General features: G+C 45.5%; 7 protein-coding genes across 7 annotated transcripts in view; 4 read left to right on the top strand and 3 right to left on the bottom strand.

The window, feature by feature from the left end:
* Positions 1–806, bottom strand: part of LACBIDRAFT_330342 (uncharacterized protein) — a gene marked incomplete at both ends in the record, with an annotated part of 3,741 nt that extends 2,935 nt beyond the window's left edge. Inside the window, one exon of the mRNA XM_001884526.1 lies at positions 3–806. Coding sequence (XP_001884561.1) covers positions 3–806 — 804 coding nt within the window. The remainder of the gene's footprint in view (positions 1–2) is intronic.
* A 913-nt stretch (positions 807–1,719) lies between these two features.
* LACBIDRAFT_304122 (uncharacterized protein) lies at positions 1,720–1,979 on the top strand (the record flags this gene model as incomplete). The annotated part of the gene is made up of 2 exons (XM_001884616.1): positions 1,720–1,881; positions 1,926–1,979. 2 exons carry the CDS (start codon positions 1,720–1,722, stop codon positions 1,977–1,979), a joined length of 216 nt encoding a protein of 71 aa, XP_001884651.1.
* Positions 1,980–2,562: 583 nt separating this feature from the next.
* Positions 2,563–3,079, bottom strand: LACBIDRAFT_304121 (uncharacterized protein; the record flags this gene model as incomplete). Its single annotated transcript, XM_001884525.1, has 3 exons — positions 2,563–2,873; positions 2,966–3,003; positions 3,057–3,079. The coding sequence occupies 3 exons, from the start codon at positions 3,077–3,079 to the stop codon at positions 2,563–2,565; spliced, it is 372 nt and encodes a 123-aa protein (XP_001884560.1).
* A 114-nt stretch (positions 3,080–3,193) lies between these two features.
* LACBIDRAFT_304120 (uncharacterized protein) lies at positions 3,194–3,588 on the top strand (the record flags this gene model as incomplete). Its single annotated transcript, XM_001884615.1, has 2 exons — positions 3,194–3,225; positions 3,321–3,588. The coding sequence occupies 2 exons, from the start codon at positions 3,194–3,196 to the stop codon at positions 3,586–3,588; spliced, it is 300 nt and encodes a 99-aa protein (XP_001884650.1).
* A 753-nt stretch (positions 3,589–4,341) lies between these two features.
* LACBIDRAFT_304118 (uncharacterized protein) lies at positions 4,342–4,686 on the bottom strand (the record flags this gene model as incomplete). Its single annotated transcript, XM_001884524.1, has 2 exons — positions 4,342–4,479; positions 4,540–4,686. The coding sequence occupies 2 exons, from the start codon at positions 4,684–4,686 to the stop codon at positions 4,342–4,344; spliced, it is 285 nt and encodes a 94-aa protein (XP_001884559.1).
* A 210-nt stretch (positions 4,687–4,896) lies between these two features.
* On the top strand, positions 4,897–6,206 carry LACBIDRAFT_304117 (uncharacterized protein; the record flags this gene model as incomplete). The annotated part of the gene is made up of 4 exons (XM_001884614.1): positions 4,897–5,064; positions 5,121–5,535; positions 5,589–5,932; positions 5,991–6,206. 4 exons carry the CDS (start codon positions 4,897–4,899, stop codon positions 6,204–6,206), a joined length of 1,143 nt encoding a protein of 380 aa, XP_001884649.1.
* Positions 6,207–9,864: 3,658 nt separating this feature from the next.
* Positions 9,865–12,457, top strand: LACBIDRAFT_330341 (uncharacterized protein; the record flags this gene model as incomplete). The annotated part of the gene is made up of 6 exons (XM_001884613.1): positions 9,865–9,956; positions 10,111–11,101; positions 11,155–11,313; positions 11,545–12,043; positions 12,215–12,282; positions 12,431–12,457. 6 exons carry the CDS (start codon positions 9,865–9,867, stop codon positions 12,455–12,457), a joined length of 1,836 nt encoding a protein of 611 aa, XP_001884648.1.
* Between the last annotated feature and the right edge of the window lie 4,886 nt (positions 12,458–17,343).

Raw genomic sequence — 17,343 nt, 5'->3', positions numbered from 1 at the left:
ACTGAGTCCACTGTGAGTTCATGGATGTATTCCGGGGTTAAGCGAACTTGAGGAAAGCTGTCGATCATCGTAGGGAGGTTAACCCATAATCCCTGGACGTGAGGCGCTGACCATCGCCATAAGAGGTCACGAATTCCTTGAGAATCTTCCAGGGATTTCCCAGGGAGCTTCCCGTCGATGCCGCCGAAGAAGATCAGTGGGTCATCATCTACAGCGGGGTTGAAACGAGGATGGTAACGAGCTAAGGAAATAGAGAGGGGTTCGTCATAGATTAAGACGTCCTCATAGGTCGGGATCCCTTCGAAGATACGCTGGGATCCCCTAGGGCTCTTGTGGCCTAGCGTAGAGATGCTCGAAATCGTAGTTAAGTACGTAAGGGAAGGTGCATCCGAGAGGATTTGACCTGTCTCCTGCAGCATCGTGAGGTTCGGACCAGGAGGGTTGATCATAATCGGTACAACGCTGCCTTGCGGCGCGCTGACACCCGACTGAGGAAGAGGGATTGGAGCTGGGGCTTTCTGTGAGGATGCCCCAGGCTTGATAGGTTTGGTTTGCGATGTAACCGCCAATTTACCTTTCGCGGAAGGAACCGCTGGGGTGCTAGCACCCTTAGCGCTCTCTTCAACGATCGGTGACGTGGCCGTCGCTTTTCCCTTCGCAGGAGGAACAGCTGAGGTGCTAGCACCTTTAGCGCTCTCTTCCGCAAGCTGAAGGTTTTTGGAGGCTGCTCTAGTTGAGCGGCCGGTAGTTTTGGGTTTGTCGGTGGAGTCAACGAGATCGGCATTGGATTGGGATGGGGTAGCCATGGTAGTGTAGCTGAGAGAGACGGAACTACTGTGTCATTCTCTTAAATACGCGAGTGGCCCCTTAATCGATTGCAAATTTCTTGCCGGCTCGTTGGTACGCTGATCGAGGGAGATCCTTCATCCGAAAGACTCGTGGCATAGCTAAGTCGGAATGAGTCGGTTGGGAGAGGGGTAGACTGAACGGGTGAAGGTGTCGGGTGAAAGATCTCACAGGGGCTAAACGACTACGGTAATCCGGAGGATCTGGATAGCCGAAGGGAGTCGAATAGCCGTGAACGCTGTAGCAGCGCTCCTGGACATCCTCGCGCGAACGCAGGAAGAACTGCGCTCAGCAACGAGTAGGGAATAGGTAATGGTTGGTACACGAGGGAGTCGATGGAGGCGGTATGTAACGCGTCACACTTACAATGGCGTGATCGGAGTACCGCTTCCGAATTCTCCCGAGGCGAGACTTCAACATCGAATGTGAAGTCCGCGGTGCCCCCACCAATGTGAAACCTCAGTGCGTGCGGGGACTTCGTGCGCGTGAAGTCTCGTAGTACCGTAGTTGAATGTTGTAGTATAGTGTCGATGAATAGAAGTAAGTGGAGAGAACGCGACTATTGAGGTCGCGCTCGTCTCCTAGGGTTGCCTAGAAGTCCTAGGCAGACCCTCGTTAACCCAGAGGAAGGGCTCTCGTATCCTGTGGAGGAGGGAGCATTGTAAGGGGGCTCACCCTTGGTCTTACCAGCAGTGGACACCTTAGACTCATCACGCGAGCTTGGTAGCAAGATGATGGTGGTTTAATGTCTACTGGTCATCAAGAATGTACGAACGATATAACTACGCGATTACGTAAGATGTGCCTGCGCGTATCCTCAACTCCGTATCACAAACAGAATATGCATTTTCTGCCGATGGGTCCAAGTTTGCCATGGCTATGAATGGCGGCAGCGTGTCTGTTTGGGATATCCGAAGCAAAGTTCCTTTTAGGACATTCACGGAAACCCCCTGGCCCCGGGATAGTTACTGGCCTCAACGATATCCTCAATTTAGCAGTGGAAATTTTGGAAAAGAAACTCTAGTATTTGTAGAGGTACGTCTTATGTTCACATTCTGACATCCTTACTTCTTAAATAGGTGATCTCAATCCTTAGCACGAGCATGACTCCAATCTTGCAATCATTCATGTGATCGATGCGACGTCGATTGAGACGGAAGAAAGGCTTGTCTTAAAGTATGGAAGTGACTATGTGGGCGCCCCTTTTTTCGATCCAGGCGGGAGAACTCTGTACGCTCAACATGAGGGAACAATCTACGAGTGGGACCTGCGGAAAAGGGAGCCTGGTCCCGAATGGTGGATCGGGGAGGAGTAGAATGTCCGCCTCAACAAACATCCGTTTTATTACGCCATTTGTAGTCCATTAGAATAAGTAACGAGCCTTCAAGCAAAAAGGGAGAAGAGACCGAAATTGGATTGACCTCGGCTTAGGTATCAGCAGCGAATAAACCCTGTGAGTTGTGTTGCTACAGAAAAAGAATCTGTGTGCATGCGCCTTGATATGTTCTCCCCCTGGTTCTTCGGACGAGTGATAGATCATCTATTTGACTACGAACAGTGGTCTCATCAACTATCCGCCACCAACGCTATCAACCTAGCTATCGCTTGCGTTTAAGTAAACAACATCGTACCCAGTCACCCACACACGGAACCACACCGTGTTCCAAATATTTCCCTTAGAGCTCCCTCAGCCATCTCAACGCATCGTTGGTGTTTTCAAGACTCTGCCACGGATCGCTGGAACCCTTCTCCGCTCAAACAGATAATTTTGAATAAACGTCCCTGAACGCAGATGTTCCAATGCATCGAATACAGGTCGTCTGTCTGTTTTTTTTGCAGAATGCTGAGGAGTCGGATCGCAGCTATTGACCTTCTGCGTAGAGTTCCCAGCCCTTTCCGAAGACGTCTTCGACACGTTTTATGTATGTTGGGTTGTCGTTTGATTTGACGGGCCCAGATGATGGCTCCTACTACTGGGGGCAAGTCGCCATTTGGTAGGCTTCGGAGAAGCGGGTTTGTGTTGTGAACTGGTGGTTTCGTGAGTCAATGGTTGGAAATGGATGGGAAAGAGGGAGGAAGAGGGTACCTTGTCGCACAAGTGTTTAATGTCCTCCCTTACAAGTTAAGAGTCTGGTGCTTCTGTATCGCACCACGTATCTACAGGGGTGTTGTTCAGCAGAAATATCACAATAGGCAGAGAAAGTACGTACCGTTGGGGCAGCGAAAAGCGCATTGAACCCAAAGAACGTTTCGCATTGCACACCGTGCCAAGTCTATTTCTGAGCCTTTCTCGATCCGAGACACGCGCTCGTTGCATGCATTACCGATATCTCAGCGCCCTCTGTGGATGATACCAATATCAGCCTTTACTCGGACACAGCGATATAAAGAAAAGAAAGGGACTGACCAACGCTAACATCCAAAACATCCAGAACATCGGCTTTCCGTTCAACAACCTTATAACCCTCCCGAAGCTCCTTCATAACCTTCCCCCCTCCTACCCCTCCCTTTCCCCCAAGGCCAGTCCCCAACCCCTTCGTCGGACTCGCCATAACAACCAACTGCTCACGCTACTCCCTCCACTTCCCCAAATACCTCACTCGTTCCACAAGCTTCCCATGTGCCGGAACAACTTTAAACTTCTCACTGCTCTTCCTCGTCACCTCCCTCGCGACGTTCGTGAACTCTTGCGTGAGACCACCCACATCCCCAGGGCCGTCGTTTGTGAGAGGAGATGTTTGAAGGTGGTCTAAGGTGTGGATGCCAGCCAGTGGAATGTTACGATCCTAAGAGGGACGTTGTGGAAATCTCATGAGGTTGCTTCAACGAGTGGGAGAGCTCGACGGATTAGGTAGGGCGACAGTTTGATTTTCCGGTTTAGGTGGGAGAAGATGACTGTTAGCGATTCGTGTACTTAGTCCAGGTCGATGGAGGAGAGAGGAGATAGTTTAGCGGAAAGTCTTTCATTAGTTGTACACTGTCCCCATGGTAAGCCCCGAATACAACAACAAATCAGAGAAGGAGAGACCCACCGAGATCCGTAGCGGATGCTTCAACCTGGTATCAGCCATACAACCAACGGTGGCATGGAACCTCTTTGCATTCCTCAGTGCATCCATGACCGTTCCCACCTCCTCGCTCCTCAACTGCGCCTATACCCCCTCCAACGCTCTCTCAAGGCTCAACCCAAAATTAACTTCTTGCGATGCCTTGCCAGAGGAAACGTCCCTCGTGAGCTTGGTCACTGCATGGATGGTTTTGATCCAAGAATAGACGTGCGAGTGGAGAGGTTGAGAAGCGTGCAGTCGGCGGCTCTGAGGTTTGACGCGGTGTGGGAGATGTTGGGGCGCTGGACTTGCGATTGGGCCTTTTGAAAGTGTTAGTGGGAGGGATTTTATTGAAAGAAACAAGATAGCGTACCAACTCAACAGCCCGTCGAATGACGGACGAACAACCAAATTCATCTCCAAAATCAGAAATTTGTATGGCGTCTCGTCACTGCCAAAGAGATTGAGAAAGTGAAGCTGCGTAGATAGCGGTACAAGTGGGTCGAGGTGCGTTTCGTTTTGAGAGCGCGAGTTTTGTTATACGTGTTGGGTGGTATGTCAGTTGTGAGGTGAGTTGGTCCGTCATCTACGTCGCTTCTATGTGAATATATGAATGGAATGACCCAAAATTGCGTGGAGCACAGACCTCATCAAGCTCAGACAATACTTTTCCGATATACGAACCACGCAGGGCCGACATGGGATGAGGGACAGACGCGGATTGAGACAAAAAGGGACTGGGTGCGAGTGACGACAATTGTTGGGAGGTTGTCAGAGAATGTAGAATGTGCATGTGTGTTCCAGAGAGAGATCGTGGAGAAATAGTACAAAGTTTGAGTCTCCGATCAGCAAACACCCTCAGAGTCTGACGCCCACCATGGAAGCTCTTCGTATTCTCACATCGATAGATGAACCACCTTCACAATTGCTAAAGTCAAGGATTCCCAGATCGACCGTCATTTTTGACTGCACCTTGTGAGAATCTATTCCAAATCTATTCTATATGTATTCAAGTTCCATGAACACCATCGCCCACTTTTGCAGACCCAAATATAGGGACAGGAAATTTCACATTTACAACCCTCATTGTCCTCTTCGAAGGGGAATCATTTGTTATTGCCGGAACGACACGATATTCGAGCACAACATCCATTCCTCTGGAAAACATGAGGTTGATTCACATGTTGCTCACTGAGATAGTCGTATACAACTAACTATGCTTTCAAGCCACGAATCATTGTCCCGAAACATCCGTCACGGACTTTCACAAAAATGTCGTTCGTCCCCGTCAAAGGCAATCGGATCCTCCTATTCGCAAAGTATAGAGAGTTGAGAATTGCCGAGTCCTGTCTACACCTATCAATCCATGAAATCCGCTCTGATCATCGTGTTGGTCCTGCTCTGTGGTCTTTCAATGGTAGTGTTCGTGGTCGCTTCGATATTCGTCATCTGAAGCTGATAAAATCCACCGAAAATGAATTGGGAATCACTTTTTGGGTGCGATTTGACGACCATTGGAAGCTGTTCGACATCTCTACTACCGTTGAAACTGATGCCTCAAATAATCTTCCTCTAATTGAGTCAGGGAGAATTGATTTTGATCTAAAGTTGAAGTGGAAGCTGGAGTCGTTTGGGAGTCCCGGTTTGTCTAAAATTTCATGCAGTCGTGTTGAACCTGCTCTGATGTTCTCCAAGTCATGCTATCCCCTGACACACGCATTCTCCTAGACATGGATGTAGAGAGACGACACAATGAAACAATTGACATTCACTATTTGGATCCTGTTGGTACAAACTTTTCCTTCGTTACCCGCCTGTCTATTCCCGTTGCAGAAACAGAATATTCACCACAATTTGCATTTTCTGCCGATGGGTCCAAGTTTGTTATGGCTATGGCTCGCGGCGGCGTGTTTGTTTGGGATACCCGAAGCAAAGTGCCTTTACGGACATTCACGGGAAACCCCTTGCTTATCCAGCCTCAACAATTCCTTCAATTTAACAGTGGAAATTTAGGAAAGGAAATTCTCGTATCTGTAGAGGTACGTCGTATATTCACATTCTGATGTCCCTACCTCTCAAAGTGGTCTGAATCCTTAGCACAATCGTTCAGATCTTGCAATCATTCATGTGATCGATGTGACGTCGTTTGAGACGAAAGAAAGGCTTTTTTTAAAGACAGAAAAATATTTTCCAGTTACGCTTTTCTTCGATCCAGACGGGAGAACTCTGTATGCTGAACATCGCGGAACACTCTACGAGTGGGACCTGCAAAAAAATAAGACTGGCCCTGAATGGTGGAGCGGGGATGAGTAGACTCATGTCTACCTCGACGAAAATTATTTTTTTGCCCCCTTTGTAGTTCATTACAGTAACGAGTTTTCAAGCAAGAGAATTCTGAAACCGAGTATATTCTTTAATCCCAACAAAGAAACTATATGCTGATACGGATGGAGCAATCTATGACTGAGCCCTGCCACAGAGAAGCGAGGGACGGGAATGGTGGCTTGGGAAGGAGGAGTACACTAACTGGGCAAAAAGATTGTCCGATCATTTTTTGGACAAAGTTGGTGCTATAACACAAGAATCAAACATTTTGAGAACTAAGCTCTAGTGTATAAAATATAGCTAAGGAGGTGTAGATTGTATATACCAAGTCTGGGGATGAACAATTGAAAACTCAGGATAAGGCAGGGAATTGACTGTGACAAGTGCCAAAAATGGGATGTAACAAAGTGGGAAATTCTGAATGACTGCAACCTACTGAAAGCAATTCACAACTTGAGGAAGAGATATTTTGAACACTGGATCTCCCTGCTATTGTTATGAGTTTCATAAAGTCTCTGGGCTAGAAAATTTTATATCCTCCTCTAAAAGGTAAATTTGAACTTATTCTCCATTTTATGTATTTTTCACTCAATATATTTGTTGGAATGAGGTAAAATAACTCCCTATTGTTGTTAGTAGTGTGTATAATACAAAAGGTAGGTAGAAATGTTAAAATGAACATTGCATGATGTCTGTAGAAGTTAATTCCCAGAGTTTTTCTGGAAGTAAACAAATATCTACAACATTGGTCCTTCTTTTCTGCAAGGAGAAAAAATGCTACCATCCTTTTGAATTGATCCATGGAGACTCAGGATGTCTTTTAAACAATGCCTGAAGTATAGCATGATAGCAAATAAATTTACACTGGGTATAACTTGAAAAGTCCCCAACAAAAGTGTTACGGTTGTTAAGCGTAACGGGCAGTTATGTTAAGCTTTCGAGTTCGATTGTTCGTTCGTCTACCACAGTTCTCGTCGTTGAGACAAAGTGGGTCACTACAATGTTCGCTTAGCCCTTAAAGTGACACAGTAGGTTCTAGTAGCCTTGCGCCCGAAGGTCAGTCCAAGGTTCTATGATACGCTGACTTCTGTTAAGTCAAACGTGTATTAAGTCTTCAACGTCGAAGACTTATCGTCAAGGTTTCAAAAGAGGCTCTAAGTCGAAAGACTATAGAGTTCGAGGGCGATCTTAGTTTCTGAGAGTCTGATGAGGGAGAACTAAGCTTAGATTGCCTAGGTTCAAGCTACCGAATACAAACGAAAAGTACCCTACTTATATACTAAGGGTATGAGTCAAGTATGAGTCAGAGGTATGAGTTCGTATGACTTGCGTAGAGTCATACGAGTCGTATCTAGTCTATAAGAGTCATATGAGTCATATGAGTCAAAAGGAATCTAGCTGGAGTGCGTGTCTAGAACTGTCCAGTATGGTCTAGATACGTCTTAGGAATATGTAAGTGTCTGCGCATATATATAAGAAAAAGAGTCTGTAACAAAAAGTAAATTTTGCATAGAGCAGTCATCCTGGACCAATCCTTGACATTTTTCTTGGTGGATTGGGGCTGAAAATATTTCACAAGGCACTTATCATGCCTAGTAACACTATCCAAAAACAAATAAACAGAGGTCCTATTTATACAAGGATCTGAGACCCCACAGCTTTCTTGCTCTATTCAAAATTTACTTTTGTTGGGGACTTTTCAAGTTATACCCAGTGTAAATTTATTTGCTATCATGCTATACTTCAGGCATTGTTTAAAAGACATCCTGAGTCTCCATGGATCAATTCAAAAGGATGGTAGCATTTTTTCTCCTTGCAGAAAAGAAGGACCAATGTTGTAGATATTTGTTTACTTCCAGAAAAACTCTGGGAATTAACTTCTACAGACATCATGCAATGTTCATTTTAACATTTCTACCTACCTTTTGTATTATACACACTACTAACAACAATAGGGAGTTATTTTACCTCATTCCAACAAATATATTGAGTGAAAAATACATAAAATGGAGAATAAGTTCAAATTTACCTTTTAGAGGAGGATATAAAATTTTCTAGCCCAGAGACTTTATGAAACTCATAACAATAGCAGGGAGATCCAGTGTTCAAAATATCTCTTCCTCAAGTTGTGAATTGCTTTCAGTAGGTTGCAGTCATTCAGAATTTCCCACTTTGTTACATCCCATTTTTGGCACTTGTCACAGTCAATTCCCTGCCTTATCCTGAGTTTTCAATTGTTCATCCCCAGACTTGGTATATACAATCTACACCTCCTTAGCTATATTTTATACACTAGAGCTTAGTTCTCAAAATGTTTGATTCTTGTGTTATAGCACCAACTTTGTCCAAAAAATGATCAGACAATCTTTTTGCCCAGTCAGTGTACACTGCATGAAATGGCACTGGCAGCAACAAGTCTGGACAGGCAGGCTTTCAGTACCCCAAACAACATCATGGGTACATATCCCAACCAATATATCGCATAACACTCGTTGTAAGTTAGCAACCCGGTGGCACCTTTCAAGCTCCCAAAAGTAACATATTCGACATCCTATGCAGAGGAGTGGTGGCTGACGACGATTTAGAGAAAGACGCTATAGATGGAAGATAGATTTAGGTAAAAAAGGATAGATTAGTTCACAGTAGGATAGAAGTGGGCGAAGCAATCCCGAAAAAGCAGAGGGAATTGAGAAGCCAACTCACCGGGAGAACTTTGTACGCTGAACATGGTGGAACACTCTGGGAGTGGGACCTGCAGAAAAAGACACATGGTCCCGAATGGTCGATCGGGGAGTAATAGGACGTCCCCCTCAACAAGAAATACTTTTTTATTACGCTGTTTGTAGTTCACTAGAATAATTTATGAGCATACATACAAGAAATCTATGAGTCTGGCATAGTGCATTGAACAAACCAACTTTGCTGCCCGCTGCGTCAAAGGAGTAAAGACCCGTCGTGGAGGATAGTAATACAGGTGTGGCAGGTACGATGCAAGGACGAGAAGGCAGATAGGCCGCAGTCTATGTGGGAAAAGGGGTATGTGGATAGACAGACCAACAAACTTGACTTCAGGTGAACGGGGAAACAATGAGTAGACACAGCTGGTAGTGGCCAGAAGACAAGAGCAGTCCCCTCCAGGGGAAAATAAAGAGCCCCTTACGGATCTGCCAAAAAATCATCGCTCGTTCCCGCATCTCTGAAAACTCGTGTAAATCCACCCACCCACCTCGCTACAGCCCATGCACCAAGACTGAGCCTATACACCAGAGCGCTTCCACTTGTCGGACAACCTTGTTTTCCTCCTTGTTCCACTTGAGCAAATCACATTTCGGAAAATGCATGTGGGTTTTTAGTACCCATAATCCCCTTTGCGAGTAACGGGGAAAGTTGAGTACTAATGGCCCGGAGATGGTGGTGGCGGGAGTGAGATGAGCCCTGCATCAAACACGATATAGCCCACTCTGAGACGAGCTGGTGTCGAGCGATACGAAAGCTTACCATTTTCACCTTCTTCGATCTGCTAACCGCAATGACTGTAGCACTCTACTAATATTGCAGTTTCAATTTTTTCGAGACTCCTCCTCCTCAACCTCGTCGAGCCGCTCCAAGGTGGACGTTTTGCTCTAATGTGATTTGTCGCTTCACAATGTCCCGTTTCGATGGAGGGCGGAGAGCCAAGGTAACCTCATCCACCAGTTCGATTATCCTGTTGGACCACATGGTCAACAAAATATCAGGGTAAATTGCTGCTGATGAAAAGGTGGGTGGTGACGAAGGCTGGATATAGAGGGTGCTTTCCAGAATCGTCTTGTCCGTCAAACACACTCTAACAATAGTCCTGTTTTTACCACACCCCCAAAACCGCGCTAGAAAATGTTTACATAATCTTCAGACTTTCAAACCGCGTTGCGTCAATATCACCTCGTCACCCTGGACTCTCGACGCATTTTTTGTCGCATGACTTGTCCTATCCCCTCAAATTCAACTGTAGCCTCTTCCAACTACTACTTACTATGGATAACAATGCTCGAACTGTCCGGTCTTACAGGAAAAACTCTGCAATTCAAGTACCAGCAACACCCGATTACATTTCATCATTTCTATCACAATCTACACCTAGTTCCACAAGTCCTACAGTGAATTCACTCGTCGCATCATCCCCTGATGGTCTTTCAGCCTCGTCATCCGTTAATTCCTTGGCTGCCTCCGCTTCTCCGTTCAACGCGCTTGGCTCATCGAGTCAACCAAGGTTAATTCAGCCTCGACAGAATGAAGAGGCGAAGCTAGAGGGAAAGTTTAAACGAATGGAAGAGTTTCTAGGAAACTCGGGCTTTGATTCTATTGGAGATTTTCTAGGGATCCTGTTCTACAACCCAACTCGTGTTGACGGAAAGGACGATCCTCGTGGTGTGACTCATGGACTGGCCGTCACTCGATTCCTTCAAGGAAAAACAAAGACCAAAATGTCCGAAATCATCGGTCTCATATATTCTCACAAGCACAGTGCCCCGTCACCGAGATCTACACAATATCACGAACGTCACGCCTCATTCTCGCCCTCCATCTCGCCTGCGGCTATCAACCATGCGCGTCCTTCGCTGTTTACTTGGGCAACCAACCTCGTCGGTAAACATGTCCATCAAGAGATACATAAGCTTACCATGAAAGACGACGACACTCAGCTTCATGCATCCACTAATGGCCAACGCCCAGAGGATAGCGTTAGACTGGTTACTTGGGAGATTTTGGGGAAATTTAGTATTGCTAGACTTTGTGAGAAGTACAAGGTGCGCGCGCCTGTCTCTTGGTATCTCACCGAGTCTATGGCTGCCTCGCGCAAAAATGGTGCTGTGATTACGAAGAAGCGGCGCCCCCATCCCATTGTACGTATTTCATCGGTACTTGCTGTTTATTTATGCTTAGCTCGTCAATTTAGGTACAAGTTGGCGCTATTGGCTCGTTTATCCTAACCCGAAACCATTATGCAAACGGAGACCTTGCGATGGCCCTCGGCATATGGCACTTTGCCGCCAAATCACACATCAACGTCAAACGTGTCTACAGCAGGTTTGGGAATATTGTAAGCGACATGACGGTGCGTAAGGCCCTAAACACCATGACTGGCTCGAGCCTTGCTTGTCTACGAGACTCGGTTAAGAATGCGACGGAGCAGGGAGAAACCGAGTGGTGTCTAGTGCTCGACAATGTCCAAGAGTATTGTCCGGTATACGAAGGGGGTATTTCGCGTGAAAGTATTCTTAAGGTCGGGACGGCAGCAACAGCAATCTGACTCGACGATTGCAAACCTGGTGCTTTTGATTTACAGAGTCACCTTGCACGCGTCGCTGAGAAGAAACACACTACAATGACTGTCGAAAGCATCAGGGCGGATATTGACTGGACTCATGTACACGCAATCCAATCATTGCATTGGGTTCGCGTTCTTGTCGACTACATCCCGGAACTCAAGCCCATGTCCAAAGAAATTTCAGCCAGGTTTTGCTCAGCACCACTTGCCAAGCATCGCATGCGTGAAGGTCGGAAAACTGTGGTGCAGCCGCTGGGAACCAACGCTGAGCAGGAGATCGAGACTCAAGGAATGGCGCGAGCTCTCATGGACTTTGACCATCAGATGGGTGTTGGGCCGGAAGCAGCAGACAAACTAATCTCATGGGTTTGTGGAGATGGTGCTTCACATGCGACAACACTTCGACTACAGAAGCACTTGTGCTCCATTCCTGATAACCACCAATCCTTCCGAAATCGTGTTTCTACTCCTGAAATTTGGCATGCAAGATCCACAATGATCAATTTCGTGAACCAAGGTACGACTTCACATGTATCGAAGTCTGTCTAGGAGAGACTACTCTAACAACATATCAATTCTCAAAAATCAAAGTAAACTCATGTTTAACCCCTCGCCCTGTGTCGCATTAAACCCACACAAAGCGCCAGGATGCTTGCTGTTGTCTTGCCTTTTGAGCCTGCCCGCTTAGTGGTCGTGTGGTCTCAGGAATGGTTGGACCTGCAGATGGGACGAGCAACCCCGACCGTGTTCTGGTCTGTGCGTTGCGTGTGAGTGTCGGTTCGCGTCGTATTCATGTGAGTCCGAGAAGCGGCAATGAGTGTTGGAAATAGAGGATGAACTGCTATTATGTACAAGTTTCTACAGTCCTTATATACCTAATTACTATGTATCTACCACGTTCTAGTGTTATCTACATACTCGGGATTACTAAGTTAATAGTCCGATATTACTAATTAATCAAGTGCAAGAATGTACTGGCAAATGCCGGATTGTACTATTCCAACACTCCTCCTCAATTCGGCATTTCCGAAGAGCTTTCAAAATAAATCCTAAAAATAGTTCCTTCATGTCTGTGCTGGTCACGTAGCATCAGCACCAGAATATCTGTAGATCATTCCTTAGATCTGCAGTCTTTTGCCTGATAAGCATCCCAAAATATATTTTCCCCCATTTCGGCAGGAGCCCCTCCTCAACTGCTTACTTGCTGATAGCCTGGGAAATTCCATAATTCCTTCAATAACATGCATCACCCAACAATGCAATTGCAAATTGTGATGTTTCCTTTGTTGGTGAATCATTGATATCTTTTCCATCAGCTGTTTTGACGGCTTTGCAATGTTGTGAGATATGTCTGGTGCGTCCACAGCGATAGCATGTGTGATTATCAATTAATCCTTCACGGCGATCCCGATTTGGGCCTCTGTGCCCACCTGGTCCCTTTCCATCATTATTGATGCCATTACTATATAGGGCAATCTCTGTGCCTGGCCCTCCTTTTCGTTGTTCCTCCTCGAGCAATGCACTTTTAACATCAGTGGTTTTTAATTCTTCCTTTGATGCGATAAGTGATGTAGCTATGCTTGAGTATTCATTGTCCAAATTAAATATAAGGACATCTGTAATGTCTTGATCTGAGAGTGATACTCCAATGGCATTGAGTTTTCTCGCCAGATCTGTGATGCCGTTGACATAAGCGGAAATTGATGCGCTCGTGTCATGCTCAAATCCATAGAATTGCCGTTTAAGGTTAATGCGCATGGATCGACTGTTCTTCTTGTAAATATCCTTCAGCGCTTTCCATGCTTCTGGTCCATTTTTAGCGTCGCGTATGTATGTGTATTGGCTCGGCTCGACGGTAAGCGCAATCAACGTGAATCCTTCCTCAGCTTTAGTCTCCCATGATTTCTCTGCCTCCTTTGTGGATGGTTTTTCTTCTTCCCCTGAAGTCACCTTCCAACATCCCTTCTGCCGAAGCACTATACTGACTGCAAATTTCCAGTCATGGCTATTAAGCTTTGTGATGGTCGCAATTATTCGATCACTTGACATGATGCTATAAATAGCTGCAAGATAAGATAGGGCAGCAAGTGCGCAAGTGCAGTAAAAGCAGTGAGTCTCTTTACTGGGGGCTGGGGCCCATAACCTGTTGGAAATAGAGGATGAACTGCTATTATGTACAAGTTTCTACAGTCCTTATATACCTAATTACTATGTATCTACCACGTTCTAGTGTTATCTACATACTCGGGATTACTAAGTTAATAGTCCGATATTACTAATTAATCAAGTGCAAGAATGTACTGGCAAATGCCGGATTGTACTATTCCAACAATGAGGTTTCTGGACGCCGCAGGCGGACCGCGGCAGGTACTAGGTAGGCATTGGTTATGATTTGGTTATGATGATTCAAGTTGGTGTTTGATTGCCCGATCCCTTGTGAATCAAACAAAGAAAAACCAGCAGACTCGCTTTGTTTAGCTTGTCGGATTCTGCCAGCTTTCCCAGCTGCAGCCTTTTCCACCCCTCACCTTCCACCACTTGATCCACCGAGACCTCTGATCCTGGCCCTCATGACTCCGAACTGTGTTGTCACAAAGACAAAAAACAGTGACTCGATTACACGATTATTGTGTTGTTAGTAAACGCCGCTATGCATTGAATTGACTGTTTTACAGTAGGACAGCTTTTGAACGCAGACGTCCACGGGCGTCTGAAGAAATTAAAGGTTGCGTGACGTCATCAGGATTTTTTATTATTGTTTTCAATGTTTTCTCGGCAATCATGTGGAAAGTAAGTAGTTCCCGAACGTTGGCTTTTATTGTTCTATTTTCATGATCTGGCAGATTCCCGTGCAGAAACACTTTGACAATAAAGCCTAGACAGGACGGATTGAGATGTCTATCAGAGGCTTCCGGAGCATTGGATTCAAGGTGACCGTCAAGTTTAAAAGGGAGCACTGTTCAACGACAAATATCCAGGCTGCTCCGCGTCCTAAACATCTTCTGAGCTCACTGTTCTTAACATTCTCCCGAAATTGCTCTCATGGATTCCTTCGCTACCCTCGCCACTTTTTTCGCCTCCATCTCTGGCTCCAGTGATATTCCAACCAACGCCGATGACGGTGGCAGCGGGAACAACGCATACTGCGTCGTTGCTTGAGATTTTTTCTGTTCACAATGCGGGATAACAATTCATGTACGTTCATTGCTGTTTTTTCTCCTCATCTATTCAATACTCTCCACTCTAGAATTATGCCCTAATTTGACGACATTCAATGACTCATTCAATCATTACACCTCATTCAATTCACTCATCATTCACTCAACAAACACATTGGTTCATTTGGGATTCATTTTTTATTTTTTTATTCGACGTTGAAGGCATTTTTAGTCGCGCATCGCGCGTGCTACATTATATATTACTTCTGATCTGGGTTTCGTTAGCACTGTCGGGATGTAGCTAAGGTTGATGAAATGATAGTACGCGAAGCAATGCAAAGTGAAGAACATAGGAGATTCAATTAAGGATGCGATTTCGAAGCTGAGGTATGTACCACAGGGCATTCAGTAGATACCCAATGGGACCATAGTAGTTCACATGGTCAATTGTCCAATGTACCATAGGGCTACCCCAATGGGCCCAATCGTAGTTGGCACCATTTGGGCATAGTTTGGCCCAATGTCTGTGAGACGTTAAGCTGGCATTGTTGGGGCCAAGGTAACAAAACTATGAGAAGCATAATTGGGCCCAATGAGGGATACACAAAAAGAATTGGGCCCATGATAAACTCCCAACAGCCAAGGTTGGGCCCAATATTCCAATGGTATTAATTAGGCTATACTGCATTGTTGGGCCCAATATGTAATTAGGCTATATTGCATTGTTGGGCCCAATGCTCAGTGTAACAAATGCCGAATCCGGCGGAACCATAACCCTAGCCCTGGTAATCCCTGTCTAGCCGAAATCCAGTCAGATGACATCGCCTCCAGCACAAAATGGGATACACTTTGCAAATACCATCGGTAGCACACAGGTAGGCCATAAATCAATATTTCCATATTGGCGTAGAATCATGTTAATCACTTGAATTCATTTCGGGTAATAGATAATAGCTGGACATGTGACAGCCACTCTGTATGCAGGGATAGCATGAGGCATGCTGTATAAAGGACACTTTCTTTGCATTTAAAGGTCAATACCTCCTGGAATATTGTGTTGCCTCCTGGAGTGCACTCAGTACATGTTAAAACAGAAGATTTCATCGGCTGGTTGTGCCGAAATCCCTCCGGAAATATTGTGTTGCCTCCCAAAAACTATGTGCACTCAATAGATATTAAAACCAAAGATTTTATCAGCTGGTAGTGCTGAAGTACCTCCGGGAATATTGTGTTGCCTCTTGGAGACTATGTGCACTCAACACATGTTAAAACCGAAGATTTCATTGGCTGGTTGAGCCGAAATCCCTCTGGAAATATTGTGTTGCCTCCCAAAGACTATGTGCACTCAATAGATATTAAAACCGAAGATTTTGTTGGCTGGTAGTGCCGAAGTACCTCCGGAAATATGGTGTTGCCTCTCAAAGAATATATGCACTCAACACGTGTTAAAACCGAAGATTTCGTCGGCTCGTAGTGCCGAAGTACCTCCGGGAATATTGTGTTGCCTCTTGGAGACTATGTGCAGTCAATAGATATTAAATCCGAAAATTTTGTCAGCTGGTAGTGCCGAAATACCTCCAGAAATATTGTTTTGCCTCCCCGAAAATATGTGCATTTAATACATGTCAAAACCGAAGATTTCGTCGGCTGGTAGTGCCGAAGTACTCCCGGAAATATTGTGATTTTGTCAGCTGGTAGTGCCGAAGTACCTCTGGAAATATTGTGTTGCCTCTCGGAGAATATGTGCATTCAACACATGTTCAAACCGAAGATTTTGTTGGCTGGTAGTGCCGAAGTACCACCGGAAATATTGTGTTGGCTCTCTGAGAATATGTGCACTCAACACATGTTAAAACCGAAGATTTCCCCGGCTCGTAGTGCCGAAGTACCTCCGGGAATATTGTGTTGCCTCCCAGAAAATATGTGCATTCATTACATGTTAAAACCGAAGATTTCATGGGCTGGTAGTGCCGAAATATCTCCGGAAATATTGTGTTGCCTCCCAAAGACTATGTGTACTCAATAGATATCAAAGCCGAAGATTTCGTCGGCTGGTAGTGCCGAAGTACCTCCGGAAATATGGTGTTGCCTCTCAGAAAATATGTGCATTCATTACATGTTAAAACCGAAGATTTCATGGGCTGGTAGTGCCGAAATATCTCCGGAAATATTGTGTTGCCTCCCAAAGACTATGTGTACTCAATAGATATCAAAGCCGAAGATTTCGTCGGCTGGTAGTGCCGAAGTACCTCCGGAAATATGGTGTTGCCTCTCAAAGAATATATGCACTCAACACGTGTTAAAACCGAAGATTTCGTCGGCTCGTTGTGCCGAAGTACCTCTGGGAATATTGTGTTGCCTCTTGGAGACTATGTGCAGTCAATAGATATTAAATCCGAAAATTTTGTCAGCTGGTAGTGCCGAAATACCTCCAGAAATATTGTTTTGCCTCCCCGAAAATATGTGCATTTAATACATGTCAAAACCGAAGATTTCGTCGGCTGGTAGTGCCGAAGTACTCTCCGGAAATATTGTGTTGGCTCTCTGAGAATATGTGCAGTCAACACATGTTAAAACCGAAGATTTCCTCGGCTGGTAGTGCCGAAGTAACTCCGGAAATATTGTGTTGCCTCTTGGAGACTATGTGCCCCCCACCCAT

The sequence above is a fragment of the Laccaria bicolor genome, genomic scaffold (assembly GCF_000143565.1).
Source record: "Laccaria bicolor S238N-H82 LACBIscaffold_26 genomic scaffold, whole genome shotgun sequence".
Classification (NCBI taxonomy): Eukaryota; Fungi; Basidiomycota; class Agaricomycetes; order Agaricales; family Hydnangiaceae; genus Laccaria; species Laccaria bicolor.
Note: the sequence above shows the minus strand (reverse complement) of the source record. Positions and strands in the feature narration are given on the sequence as shown.